At 44.0% G+C, this 15,098-nt stretch overlaps 1 protein-coding gene across 1 annotated transcript in view; it reads left to right on the forward strand.

Moving 5' to 3' along the window:
• LRP2 (LDL receptor related protein 2) overlaps positions 1–15,098 on the forward strand; it is a 358,266-nt gene that overhangs the window by 98,054 nt on the left and 245,114 nt on the right. The window contains exons 12-15 of the mRNA XM_086956556.1: positions 679–902; positions 6,503–6,709; positions 10,483–10,685; positions 14,260–14,400. Of these exons, the coding sequence (XP_086812682.1) occupies positions 679–902; positions 6,503–6,709; positions 10,483–10,685; positions 14,260–14,400 (775 nt within the window). The remainder of the gene's footprint in view (positions 1–678; positions 903–6,502; positions 6,710–10,482; positions 10,686–14,259; positions 14,401–15,098) is intronic.

Genomic DNA, 15,098 nt, shown 5'->3' on the forward strand with positions numbered 1-15,098 from the left:
ACACGAGTTGGCTAAGGATTTCAAGATTAAACTGAAGTGACTGTTTCAAATGAGGAACAAGAGTGTTTTTATTACTGTTAATGATACATAATATACACTGTTGGCATGTGCAAGGGATTGTTGTTTTAGTTTATCAGTGGGTATCCACACATTGGAGAGGAGGGTGGCGCTCCCCACACTTATGCACCGCAATCCTAATTACACACTAGTATACACCCACTGCGTATATCCCAGGAGCGCCATTACCCAATCCACCGACTGAAATGTTCCATGAAATGGTAAACCTTATAGTGGGGCTGAGAACACAGGATCTCCATGCACCCTATTAAGAAGCTCTACCCTTCATCTACGATCACAACTTCCTTTCTGTTGCTTCACCCACCATAGCAAAATATTACCTGCTATATCCTTTAATTTTTATAGTGTGGTTTTATGTGCTATTCTGTTTCTCATTGGTTGAAAAATTGTGGTTCACAGGAAATAATAGGTGTTTAAACTATTGCTATTTGGGAAGTAAAATATTTTAATCATGCGATGTAAACACACAGACAGGCATATGCGTATACTAGAAATATTTATTCCACAGATCAATTCTAATCTTCCTATAGTGTTCTAACCAAAAAGCCTGCATTTCTTTGCCATTTGATTTGCTGTTAATATTTCTACTTTACCTGCTAGGTTTTGTCTGCTGACATCAGTGGATCTGATGTTCGTGAGGTGTTAAGTGTTTCAGTTGAAAACCCAGAGAACCTAGCAGTGGACTGGATCAGTAACAAGCTCTATGTAGTGGAGACCAGTGTGAGCAGAATAGATGTGGCAAATTTAGATGGAAGCAACCGTTTGACCCTCATTACCGAAAACTTGGGTTTTCCCAGAGGGATAGCACTGGATCCAACAGTTGGGTAAGTAACTCTGAGACTGAGGCCCACTCATCCTATAAGGGAATGTCAATGAATGTGCTATTAGATTCACTCACTCTATCTGTCTGTCTGTCTGTCTGTCTGTCTATCTATCTATCTATCTATCTATCTATCTATCTATCTATCTATCTATCTATCTATCTATCTATCTATCTATCTATCTATCTATCAATCTAACGCCCTCACTCTATCTATCTATCTATCTATCTATCTATCTATCTATCTATCTATCTATCTATCTATCTATCTATCTATCTATCTATCTATCTATCTATCTATCTATCTATCTATCTATCTATCTATCTATCTATCACCTTCTCTCTGTCTGTCTGTCCATCTATCTATCTATCTATCTATCTATCTATCTATCTATCTATCTATCTATCTATCTATCTATCTATCTATCTATCTATCTATCTATCTATCTATCTATCGCCTTCTGTCTGTCTGTCTATCTATCTATCTATCTATCTATCTATCTATCTATCTATCTATCTATCTATCTATCTATCTATCTATCTATCTATCTATCTATCTATCTATCTATCTATCTATCTATCTATCTACGCCTTCTGTCTGTCTGTCTGTCTGTCCATATGTCTGTCTGTCTACCTGTATGTCTGTCTGTCTATCCGTATGTCTGTCTGTCTATCTGTATGTCTGTCTGTCCATTCCGGTTACGCATCTGTCTGTTTATGATTATGTCCAGACACCACCATAGTGATTTTATTGCACTGTTGATATATGTGGGTAAGGTGTGCAAGTGAGGATATTGGTGGTGGGCAGATGCCAGCAGTTAAACCATGAGTATACTCAGTGTACTATGAAGATGAGTATAGGAGCCATGAAATGGGAATGCAGAAGAGAGGAAGTGGAGGAGCTGATCATTTAGCCATCAGGGTGGGGAGGAAGTAAGAGTGGAGTACACAACCTAATGGTCAAAAGCTGGCAGGTAAGCCACAGGCATTCAAGAGAATGTGGGGGATAGATGGAAGGAGCAGTCAACAAGAGAACTGGCAATGAAGCCATCAGTGTTACTGTCTATTGTGTACAGTAGGGCAGAAGGGAGGTCGGTGCATTCAAACAGTTCAGCAGTAAGCACATTGGGTATGGAACAGAGATCAGGATTCTACTCTGTATGGCCAGGAACACATATTTACCCGCCCAGGGGTAGGCAGGAGCTACCCATGACAGAGTTAGCAGTTTTGCAACTGAAATATGTGGGAACATTTTTGATGTTGGTACTGAGTGGTGACCCGATGGTAGCCAACAGTTCAACCGAATGCATTCATTCGAGATTTTGGGCCTTATGTACTTACACATTTTCCTGTAGACACAGAATGGGTAAAACCCTTTGATACACCTAGCCCTTAGTTAGGAGAAGGTGGCATGGAAATATAAAGGCAGGGAGGGCAGTGTGTAGTCTTAATCATTTCTAGCAGTTAGGCTAAAATCATTCTGAATGAAACAGTTCAGTCATGACATACATGGTAAAGAGCATGAACGCTAGATGTGGGTGAGAGGGAGCTCATATGAGGCAGTTGTCTAGCTCAGGACCGGACTGGGAACAGAAACTAGCCCTGCAAATCAATTGGACCGACCCCGGAGCGTGGGACGTGCTAGTGAGAAGCACTACTGCTGCTTTTTTTGCTGGGGGGCGATATTGCAGCACTGTTGCAAAACTGGCCCCCAGTAACAAAAACGTCCCCCACCACTCCAAAAACAGCCCCCACCCTTCCAGCCCACCAAGAAAATGCCCGGTGCCGGCTACGGCCAGTCCGGCCCTGGTCTAGCTACTTTATTCATTCTCATCTGGTATTAGAGTTCCTTGCTGGCAGCAGTTACCTTCGTTAATGTGATGCATTGAATTCAGCTTATTTGGATGCACTTCCCTGTGCCTTAATTTACAGTTAGGCACTTTGTGGCCAGTCACCAGTCTTCCTCCACTTGAACTTCTCTCTCTTGTCTTGTCAGTGTTGCCATTCCTGTCACATCATTTGTTCTCAATTAGATCTAAACCGCTATAAACCTATATTGAATGTATGTGTCCTGTAAGTTCCGTGCATCATTCATTCCTTCACATCATTATACGTGTTCGAGGTCAGTACACCCGCTCAAATCATGCTGGAGTAAAATGTTATCATATCACCTGGGGCACAAGGACCGTACTTTGTGGCCGTCCATCATGGGGTTCCCTCCACTGCCGGCCCAAAGGACTAGGTCCAGGGTCGGACTAGGACAACAAAATAGGCCCAGGCACCAAAATAAAAGTGGACTCGATTAGTGAATCACATAGCTAAAAAAGTGGCCTACGTTTGCAAATCAGGCCAGTTTTGAACTTGCAAAGACACGCCTTCATGGTATTTTGCAAGGTGTTGGAGACTGCATGCAGTTGTGTTTGCTGCAAACACAGTTTGCGTTAATGTCAGGGAAATCAACAGTAAAAACCAGGCCACCTACCCGTAAAAGAGACCTACAAACTCCTAAAAAAACGGCCCATGCACTGCCTGATTGCCCTAAAGGCCGGTCCGACTCTGGCTAGTGCTCTTAATCTAGGTTGTCTCACGAAAATTGTAGGTTAAGTCTATTCTTAGGTCTTGTTTCAATGCTTTTCATCTGCAGAAAATTACTTTCCATTCCATAGTCTCTGTGTACTGTCTAGAAATGACTACAGTAACGACTTATACTTAGGCCTACCTGCCTATTTTCTTGCACTCTCCAACGAACACAAAATGTTGCAGCCAGTGTTGGTAAAGGTTTCCACAAATTCGATCCTGAACCGAGAGACCTTGAGAGAACTGCAAAATGACTGGTGGTGCGGCAAAGGGTGCAGCTTAAATGTCTCGGACAGACATCAGAGCTTTTTTTCATCTGAAAATCTCTGATCTGTCGAACAGTACACAACAGTCTGGTCTTTGCCGACTGAAACTGTAGAAAGGCTAAGCAGACCACACTTTAGGAAAGCTCACACAAGAGGTTGCTCCCTGCACTACCTTGTACCTAGGTTCTGAAATCCACCTCCTTTAAACCTAAGTGCCTGATTATGACTACTGTGGTCCGATGGCCTGATGTAGCAGGCCGCCCTATAACGTGTTTGTCGGTCGGACCGCCAAAGGACCTCTGCAACCGCAGAGGATCCATGATTTCTAGGTGGTGTTGCAGCAGTGTGAGAGTGCAGTATGCTGGCAGTGCCACTGCAGCACAGCCAAGTATATTACGAGTTTCCTCACATCAACCCTTTTCATGGCGGTGAGCCCGCCCTGAAAAGGGTGGTGGTGCGGAAACTAAGGGGGCGCTTCAGGGCCAGTGTTGGGATGTATGGGGGCACAACATATGCACCCCCAGTTCCCGCACAGCATGAACTTCACAGTCCATGCCGTGCAGTAACTTGCTTTGGCATTACCCTTGCGGGGCCTTTCCAAGGCTCTCTGTCTGGGACTGCCAAAGCAACACCCGCCAGACCAGGAAAAACCTTCTAATCAAGTGGGCTGAAAAGTTTGGTGGTGTGGGAGCGGGGCACTGGCATGGCAGTCCACTCTCACACTGCCAAACTTGTAATCAGGCCATAAGTTCAGTGGAGAATCACCTCCTGTGTCGTCATTCCAGTGTTGAATTCCTTTTTCCCATCCCGTCTGCTGTCACAGTCAGATTGGTTTTGTTCACACCTTTTCCCCAATTCTTCACTGCTTTTAGTGCTTTGGACATCTGAACTTTTTTTTAAGGTTGATTTTTCATCTTATTTGTCTCAGGAGTCTCTTTATGTGACTGGATGTACAATACAGTCTAATTACTTTAATGCCTTAACCGCAGCGGCAATTCCGCAGCGGTGCGGGAGTTCTAAAGGGTGGGCGGCACTGCGACAGCCAACGGTCGTTCGCAGCACCAGGGAGGGAGTTAATATTCGATCTATGTCATAAAGAGGATCCTTCACTACTTTGCACTCAATCGTCTCAGTTGCTTTATGCTGTTTGTATGTCTTACAATCCACTCTCCATGCTAGTAATCCGCTTATGAACTTCTTTTATTAATGCAGAAAAATGCAAGTCCAGCAGCACTTTTAAGGATGAAAAAGTTTGACTTTATGTTCCTAAGATACCAAATCACATCTACTATAACATGTTCATTGATGAAAATACAGAACGAATTTCATACAACCAAATGCCCACAGCACATTTACTGCTCAAATATTTTCAACATCCAACCAAGTACAATATGAACTTATTATAACACAGGGTTTAGCAGTTGTATTTGTTTTTATCTGGGTGTAGTTGTGTGGTGCTTATTGCCAGGTGGCACCCAAGTATAGACATGTTTCTAACTTTTGAAGCCTTTGTTACACTGCAGCGTCTAAACAATGAATGCGTTGTTGGGTCATAGCACAACTTCCCAAACACATACTGCACAAAGGAATCTGGGCGCATTCTACCAATGCTGAACTTCCAACTCCGGGTGGAGCGATGGAATTTTCCACCCAGAAGACAGGCTTGATCATCCTGGAGGGGCTTAGCAAAGTTCAATCGCATTTGCCACTAAAATGGTTTATTCTTTGCCTCTCTTATGTTGAGCATTAAAAACAGAGGCAGAATTCAACAGTGGGATAACAAAAAAAACAAAGAAATTCATCGAATTTTGCCCACGGGCAAGCTGGTTATCCCACCCTTTTGCCTGTGACTCTGAAACACAAAGTTTTTTCAGCAGGGAAATGTTAACCTCATTTCCGCCATGTGGATAATGCCTAGAACATGTTGAAGTGGCTCACTGGCCCTTAAAATTGTCTTTAGAGTGGAACCATCAAAAGCTGCAGCAATGCGAAACACAGGCCACTTAATCTATGTAGTGCTTAGGCGTTTATATGTCACTTCCATTCATATTCCCTAGCACTCACTATAGACTCATGTCTCAGTGGGCAATGGTGGACATCACACAGCACACCTTTGTGGAAAATCAGGAGAGAGCTTTGGAAATTTTCTTTTGAAAAAATGGTTAGGAGATTCCCTGTGGTGGATAGTGGACTGGGTTGTGGATAAGGCAGTGCTATTGGGACCCCCCAAGCGTTAAATCCATGCTCAATGTGGTCCAAAGCTGTTGTTACATAGTACCCTGGTGTTATACAAAACAACAGAGAATCAAGAACAATTATGATAAATCAGAAGGACTAGGCATATTAACAATAGACATGCAAGGCAATGAGACAGGAATTGGAAACTCAGAATTCATATAAATTCCTCAAAAGGAAAGGAGTTAGGTTGTTGCTTTAAGTCAAGTCAACATACACTTTGTAAATTATTTGGATCAAATTGGACTATGGCATGAAATCTTACATTTTTGTTTAGATAGTCACTCTTTTGGCTTCTGAATTCGAAACAGTACAATTGTTAATTGTTAAAAGGCTGTTAAAAAGCAACTTCACTTTGAATAGAAAAAATTAGCCGCAGTTCGTTTTGGTTAACTATGCAACGTTGAACAATTTCAGTTTTATGTCATGCAAACCAAAAAATCCCAAATGTTTTTCTTTTTAATATGCAAATAATTATGTGTAAAAAGTAGTAGAAACATGTCTATGTTATTCCTTCATTCTGCAGGTATTTATTTTTCTCTGCTTTGGACCGGGTTTCTGGAGAGCCGAAGTTGGAAAGGGCTTTCATGGATGGCACGAACCGCCAAGATTTGATTAAAACCAAGCTAGGATGGCCGGCTGGGATAACTCTGGACATTGTGGCCAAGAGGGTTTACTGGGCGGATAATCGATATGACTACATTGAGACTGCAACCTATGACGGCCTTCAAAGGTAGGATCAAGCACTGGCAGCTGACAATGGTTGCAGTCCCTAACCATGGGTGCTCATGTCAATTTCATTGAATATCACTATTAGTGTGTTAGATCCGCCTGCGAGGCTGTTGCATATCAAGATCAGAACAAGGAGGCCATTTTGATTTTACAACTTTGCGTTTTTATGGTGGGATTCGAAGAGTAGTGAGCTCAGTTGTATTCTACTTACAGAAATTTTAAAGAAATGGGGTAGCTTCTAAAAATGTTTTTTTCAGCAGCTCTACCGGGATAGCAGTATTGTGTTGACTTGCCTCTGTGATAAAAAGCCAAGATGCTGCGGAGGAACGTATGAAAAAATGAAAAGAAAACAACAGAACATACTAGTGAACAGTGCAATCCTGGGCCAACATTAAATTGTGCCAACCTAAACAAGAGAAGAAACAATAAAATTGACATATGGCAAATCTTTTTTATTACATTGGCAGCAGAAAAGGCACTTCCTTTTAGTTTAGATCCTTGGCACAGTACCACTGTCTAGTCGAATTAGGCCATACGCTTTGGCACATGCTAATCCCTTTCAATTACAGAAACACTTTCAATAAAAGTATTGTCTACAAAAGTACAGTGGAGTGGCAGAATGCCTTGTGTTATTTATATTTTTTGGTTTCTGTAGACTCTCTTTACCTTCTGCAAACACTGGGTTGTATTTACCAAAAAGCCCTCATATATATTCACCTAGAAACAAGCACAGATTTACAACTTGTTGGTATTCCAAAGTACACCTGGATCGCTGCACCAGGTATACTTTGGGAAATATCACGTGACTTTTTGTAAACCTTCCTGTTCTCACTGAGCAGAAAACTCCACAACGTAGAACGTCACAGAGGGCGAGCGGAGCCTCCTGTGCAAATCCACTTCCTTTTTCTCTGCTGGAAAAATATTTTTCCCTGTGGAGCCAACCTTTCCCTTCATCCCATGCCAGTCTTTGATTGACCCGTTCCGCCCTCGGTCCAGGAGGGGGCGCTGCTGCTGGGTCGAATACACTAAATCTGTGAATGAATATCAAGGAGAGAGGTAGGGAGAGTATATGACACTCTTGTTCCCCGGTCAAATATCAATAAACAAAAGAAGAGTGTCTGGGAGGAGGATAAGCCATTCTGGGAGCACAATAACAACCACACTAGGATGTTTAGGAAGGCCCTCACTCACCACCTAGTGATGACATGCTTCATCATCGGGCCCCACCAAAGAGACCGAATGTCTCTTTGGTGTGCTGCAACGCCAGGATTACTGATGAGTTTAGGGCGTGTTGAGTGGAAACGAACATATAGTGAGTGATGAGGGTATTTTAAAATTGTCAGTAGTGTATCTGAAGTAATTTTATTAAATGATCACTAAAGACAAAAAGTATAAAATATATGTGAGGATCCAGTCCACTTTTAATTGAGTGGTGGGATCCTAGAGAGTAGTCAACATGTTTCTTGCCATCGAAACGGTGTTAATTTACCCGGCAATTCGTCAGGACTGGGTGTGATAAACCCTGGCGGTATGGGCACTCTAAGGCCCACCCTTACCTAGGGACGTGAGATGTGAAAATTATAAAAAAGGTGGGTGAAAAAAGTGCAAAAAAATTAGGAATAATTGATTAATTCCTAATTACTCCTGGTTTAGGAGGCTTCTACTGATCGTTTCTGCACCTGAAGGATAAAGGGACAGAGACACATAGATAAAACAAGACAAACATTTAGAATTACTCCTTGTTGTCATCAGTCTTGTGGTGAAAATGGTGCTCCAAAAGTGAAAGACACTCTAGCTGTGGAAAAATAGCGCTATGTTTAACACCGCCTGGTAGCCATGGGTTCGCAAGAGCTAGGAGAGGTGTGGTGTACTATTTGTGGTACAGGCTAGTAGTGACTAAGGGATAAAACAGGTGAAAATCTTCTTGGAAGATCGTCAGCTTAGCGATCAAATTAAAAGATATATACAGATAGTGATCAAGTTAAAATTGTCTCACTTTTAAGGTGTTGGGAATAAACACCATGGGTCTCAGGAGGGGGGTGGGAGCGTATTCGGCACACCCTATATCATGGCATAACACAAGAAAAACAAAACCGGCATCAGAATTATGACAACCCCTTTTGGCAAGCGGGCGCGATCAATACTTAGCTTGTTGCAGGCAAATTGCTCCTACTTACGCCCTCGACGCTCGGCACCCGTAGTGTACCTACGTCGCCCTCGAACCGGACCCCGAAGATGATTGAGCGGGTTCGGTTCGTTGTTTTAAATGCAGGGTAGCGAGGCAGCAAATGCTTCCGGGTGGGCGTGGCCAATTGACGTCGTTGAACGTCACGGAGGCGTCGCTACGCGGGAGCGTTCTATTGGCTAAGGTGACGGTAAACTCACAGGCTAACAGAACTGCTGATTCAGAGGGGCGTTGTTATGATGGGGTTGGCCCTCCTCGTGAGAGGGAAAGCGTCTTTCAGTTGCCTGGGTAACCGGAATAATAGAAACATACGCGTTTTACCGCGATGGTTCTTGCGCCAAGTTGTCTACATAGAGGCAAAGAAATGAATGAATGTCCCAGATTTTAATAATGATGAGAGGTCGTGAAGGACTTTGGAATTGGCGCGACCTGCTCATGTGGGATCAAGGGGTGTTCATAATGTCATTATTGCATCTGAAATTACAAGACTCTGATATCATAAGACTCTGATTCACTTGATTACTGTATTCCAGGGAATGTCGTCATTTAAACCTATAAGGTGGGTACCCAGTCTATAGACCCACCTTACACTAAATCTGTGTCAATTTCCCGGCTGAGGGGTCGAATAGGAGTTTGGCAATGAATGAAATGGGGCTTGGAAAGCTCAGCTGCTGCTTCATAAGAAGCGTCCTGGAAAAAGAGCTCCACGGCAAACCACAACTTCGAATGTCTTTTCCCGCCTCGAGAGCGATTTACTGCTGTAAATTTTTCTGCACTCGTTGCAGTGAAATCCACAGTAGTAAATGGATTTATGGCCAGCAGGAATCCCTTTGTGGATTCCTGGCAGGCTTAAAAATGGGAATTTATTTGTACACTTACTTTAATGACCCAATTTACTTTTGTGAATATAGCTCAATGGTCTTAGTGTTTTTTTGTAAAGGAATGAAGAATTTGAAAATTGGTGTTGTATGGTGAGTGCTATTGCGCCCCATCAGGGCTGGCTTTATCGCTGGTGGCGCCCAGTGCGACAATCACTTTTGAGGCCCCCACGTCCCATGACCGCCTCCTTGGATTCTCTCACTATCATCTGCAAAAGTGCCCCTCATATTTCCTATCATAAGATATTGCCAAGCACAGCACCCCCTGAGGTCGCAGCGCCCCCTCCACAGGTCAGCGCCCAGTGCGGCTGCACCAGACGCACTGCCCTAAAGACGGCCCTGCGCCCCATTCACAAAGCTCACTGACGTGTAGTAAAGTTACGAGTGCGTAGCGTCCACACACGGGGCAGAATCTTCGCACTGCAGAGAGTGCAGAGTGGAGATTCTGCCCTGAGTTTGGAAACTACGACCCTGGTGCAGAGACTGCGCACTCATAAATTTACTCCCCATAAGTTACCTTTGTTAGTTGGGCCCATTGAGTTTATCAACAGAAAGCTATGTTAAGCAGAGCGCTACCACATCAGAAGAATTTAGACGCATGTGCTCTAAACAAAAAACATTATCATAATACGTGTGGAATACTGAATGGCATGGAATGGCAGGAAATTGGGAATTTTAAGGTGAAAAATTGAAACTTCTTTTGTTTTGCAGAAAAACGGTTCTTCATGGAGGTTCGTTGATCCCGCATCCTTTCGCAATCAGCCTATTCGAACACAACGTTTATTTCACTGATTGGACAAGACTTGCCGTAATGAGGTCCAATAAGTTCAATGAAACAAGTCCACAGGTGGTTTTCCAGTCCCCAATGAGGCCTTATGGTCTGACAGTCTACCATGGTCTCAGGCAGCCATACGGTAAGAGAAACATTGCGTGAACACGAGTCACATGTTTATAGTAGGGCCACATCCATTACGTCTGTGGCAGAGCTGAAGGACTGGAAAGGGATGATTATGATTTGTATAGAATTACTGACTGTACAGAAACCTCACACTGAAACCTAAATAGTGTGTTCTGTCTTCTCCATTTTCCTCAGGAGTACTGACCTATGTCCCTCACCCCTTTCTGCCTTTCACTGTCCTCATCCTCCCCCTCACCCCCTTGCTCCCTCAACCAGTCTCTCCTCATATCTCTATCCACCATCTTTTTCCTCTTTCACACCCACACCTCCTCCTCCCCATTGGTACTCAGAGGTGGAAAAGGCCTCAATGAATAGCACAGACCATCAGAATGTGGTTAAATCCAAGCTAAGATGGCCATCCAGAATAACTGTGGACATTCTGGTCATTAATTTCATCGCCAACCAACCAACATCTTATTGATCTTTCTGGGCTGCAGCCTCATTCCCAAATTTCTGCTTGTCAGTTAACTGGTGGACAAGGATCATCTCATGCTAGAAATCCCTACTCTGCTTTATTTAATAGGAGATTTCCAGAGCCCTGCTGTTGCTGCTATTCATCATTTATTGCCGTTCTCACTATGTCATAAGCCCTGCCATCACTATACCTGGAAGTGATTTGCATTTCTCCACTCTCTAAACCCACTGCTCGAGGCGATGGCAATCTTTATAGACGCACTGAAAGCTTTTGACTGTGTGGAACAGCCGTACCTATTAAACATGCTGAGGAGGATTGGTTTCAACCCAGTCTTTCTCCAGTAGATTCAACTACTCTACAAAGAGCCGATTGCTCAGCTGCGAATCAACGGTGTGATCACTGTCCTGTTCCCCATTAGCAGAGACATACGACAGGGCAGCCCTTGTCCCCCATTCTCTATGCTATAGCCACAGAGGTGCGTACATCTCACCTACAGCAGCACCATGCAGAAAGAGGCCTAAGCTACACTGCCTGCAGTCTCATTGTCTCCATGTATGCGAACAACGTGACCATATATGTTCAGGACCCTGCCCAGATCCTGGGATCTTTGCTGAGGGATTTCCTCCTACTCAGTGGGCCTACTGGCATCTATTTCAATTGGGTCAAGTGGGTCATCTTCCCGCTGATCTCATTCCCAACTAGGATTGACACTGAGTGCCCACTACGGTGGTCTTGGCATCTGGGTCAGCAGAGACATGGGCAAGCTCCGGAGTGAAAACAATGGCAAGGCCATGTGGTGGTTGGAGGAGCGAGTCCTCCCTGTGGACTAAATTGCCCCTGTCTATGGCTGGCAGGATTGTCATTGCAAACAGGGTGACACTCCCCATGTTTCTCTGTTTGTACACATTCCAGTTCCATTGACCAGTGTCTTCTTTCTCCACCCCCAATCCTTATTGATCAGCTTGTTCTGGGCTGGTAAACAATCGGTCCTGTAATGAGAGGTGCTCACAATTCAGTTCACACAAGGTGGACTGTGTACACCACTGGCTATACCCTAAGGCATTCCAACTGCAAGTCGCTGTCAAGGCAGACATTGCAGACCCCTGCCCGCAGGCGACGGCAATATGCTCACTTCCTAGGTAAACTACAGACAAAATTGACACCTCCCAGTGCATGATATGGGAGTGGAACAGGCTCAAATGCAGAGCAGACCTACCCTGCATATAGTCACATGGACTACAGTTGGCACAAAACCCATCACTTTACCTCACTATTAACAACCGGATCAGTAGATGACTTCCGCACACAGGCCTCTCCATATTGGCTGTGCTCGATCCTGGCTGGACTTTTCTTCCATTGCAGAACATCATAGAGAGAGCCGGCAATACACCCCTAGACACTTTCTTCTGCTATTTCTTTGTCGCCCTCAGAACTCGTGCCGTCCGGGGCGGACCACCCCCTCTACCCCTCCCCCCACTTGCTAGGCCACTCAATTTATCCCAGCTCTACCGCACACCTGTACACCTACACAGGATGGGCTTAGTGTGTGACTCGTATTGTGCGGGATGGAAGGAGCTGACTTCTTACACTTGGCGAGGCTCTGTACTGGGGTGACCAGGTACTGGATGGAAGCATACGCCAGCATAATGGAGATCTGCGGCGTGCCTTCTCCAAAAATTCCAATGGTAGCCTTCCTGGGCTTCGTCAGAGATGTACCTCCTGGAATCCAGAAGCTCACGGTAGTGCTAATGCTGTTGGCTAAGCAGAGGGTAGCAATGGACTAGGGTAAGGAGGCACCCTCATGGTAATGACCTGGCTCATTCATGCTTCCTTCTACCAAGAAAGACTGGAACTATACTGGACCCTAATGCCGGCCCTCTATATCCAAAGATATACGGCTCCATTTGTCCTTTACCTAGCCTCTAGGCACACCTCATCTGAGCTGGGCGACCTGAACTGAACCAGAGACTATGGTGCCTATCTCCTGTTGCCACAGATTCTACATTGCCGTGGTCCTTCCTTCTCGCGCCTGGCACACCCTACTATGCCTGAAAGAGTTTTGTGGGTGATAACAATACCTGCAGGACAAGTTTAGAAATATCTTCCCTCCACTTTTCAGTAAGGACGTCTTCTCGCTCAGGCTCCATTCTCTCAGCCTTTTTAGGTCTTGCTTAAAGACAGCTATATTATCGAAACATTTATTGTGTACAAAACTAACACCTAGTGCTTTGGATGAGCTCATTGATCATTATTAGATGGATTTTTTGTCCATCCCAGTTGCTTGATGCCTATTCAATGGCTTTCCTTCTTCTTGTGTTTGTCCCTCCTCTTGAGCATGGCGTCTTTCTCATCCTTCTAGCTTGATGACATGTATCCTTCCACTGCTTATATTCAGAGGGCTACCTTTTTCTTTTTAAGCGCTTCATGGTAGTGCAAATGCTTTCATGCTCTCTTCCTCACATCTGCGCCACCCCATGGTCTCTGTGTTGTTCTTCCCCCATACCCTAGCTTGTTGCTTGCTTCCCTGTTCCACCTCATCCCTCAGTTTCTTTATTTCTTCTTTTTTACGTAAACTCTGCCACTCCTTCCTGCTCAGTGTTGTCTTTCCCTATGCTTCCTCATTGTTCTCTCGCTCTATCTTCCCTTCCTATTTTAGTTTTTTTGCTCTTACTTTTCAAAAGACCATTGACCTGAAATGTGCTACTGAACCACTCCTTTCTTTGCAATGTGCTGTTGTGCAACCTTTCTTGTATTCTTTTTAATTTACTGTGCTGAAATATGCATCTGAACGAGAAATAAAAATAAGCCAAAATCACTTCAGCGGTTTGGTGGTGCATGTTCACACACATTATCACTCTGTGCAACAAGCACTGACAAAGTCAAATGGTCAGCTAATGTCTTTGAAAGGAAAAACTTATTGACTTTGCCAATACTTTTTTTCCTTCTCCATGTCATAAAAATACATGTGAAAAGCTTTGCTTCTTTTGTGAGATTGGAATGCTGCCCAGTTGTGAGTCAGGAAGATGCATGCTATGAAAAACATTCACCTGAAAATGTGGCTTGATCTTGGGTTATAAACAGTTATCTTGGTTGAATTCATGTTTCCTTTTTCTAGTAAGAAATCCATGTGGAAGCAATAATGGCGGATGTGAACAGATCTGCATTCTGAGCCACAGAACAGACAATGATGGACTAGGCTATCGCTGCAGGTGCAAGCTGGGCTATGACTTGCAGTCTGATGGGAAGCGTTGTACCGGTAAGAGGACTTTATTGCCAATTAAATGCGAGTTTGATGTGCGCTGTAAATCTGTTATAGAGACCGGTCTATTCAAGACCCTAGGACTTCCTTTTGAGCTTAAGCAAAGAAGTGAGACAAAAATTAAATCCTCATAGGCTTACTTTGGTAGAAAAATAGAAATAATACTAGCCGTATACGGATTTGTAGATTCCCATATCTAGGAAAGGAGAACCAAGAAGAGAATCCTATTAGGAAGGGGTTGATGGTAAATTAGGATTAAAGTTTGTAGATTTATATAGCACGACTCGAACTCGAACCTGGATCCCCAGCTCCTGAGTCGGTAGCTTCAACTGATCATGTTTTGAGAACATATTGAATAGCCTGTGATTCATTGTTAGAGTACAGGTCCAAGCAGTATCCCTTACTGAAGACAAAGCAATATATCAAGAGCTTATTTTGCAATTCCCTCTGAAGTAAGCATGAGCGAATTTTGCGGATCTCGCGTTCGCGAATTTTGCGGATTTGCGGATTCGCAATCTGCAAAATCCGCGAATTCCCGCGAATTTGCGGATTTTTTTTTTTTGTGTTCGCCCGTGTTTCTGCCAGTTCGCGAGGGTTTTTACAATTTCGCAATTTGCGAACTTACCTGTCGGGTCGCAAGTTTTGCGAACTTGTTGTTTCTACGTGTCCAGCCTGTTTGGGACACTCTTCTTCAT

The sequence above is a fragment of the Lissotriton vulgaris genome, chromosome 2_1 (assembly GCF_964263255.1).
Source record: "Lissotriton vulgaris chromosome 2_1, aLisVul1.2, whole genome shotgun sequence".
Taxonomy (NCBI): domain Eukaryota; kingdom Metazoa; phylum Chordata; class Amphibia; order Caudata; family Salamandridae; genus Lissotriton; species Lissotriton vulgaris.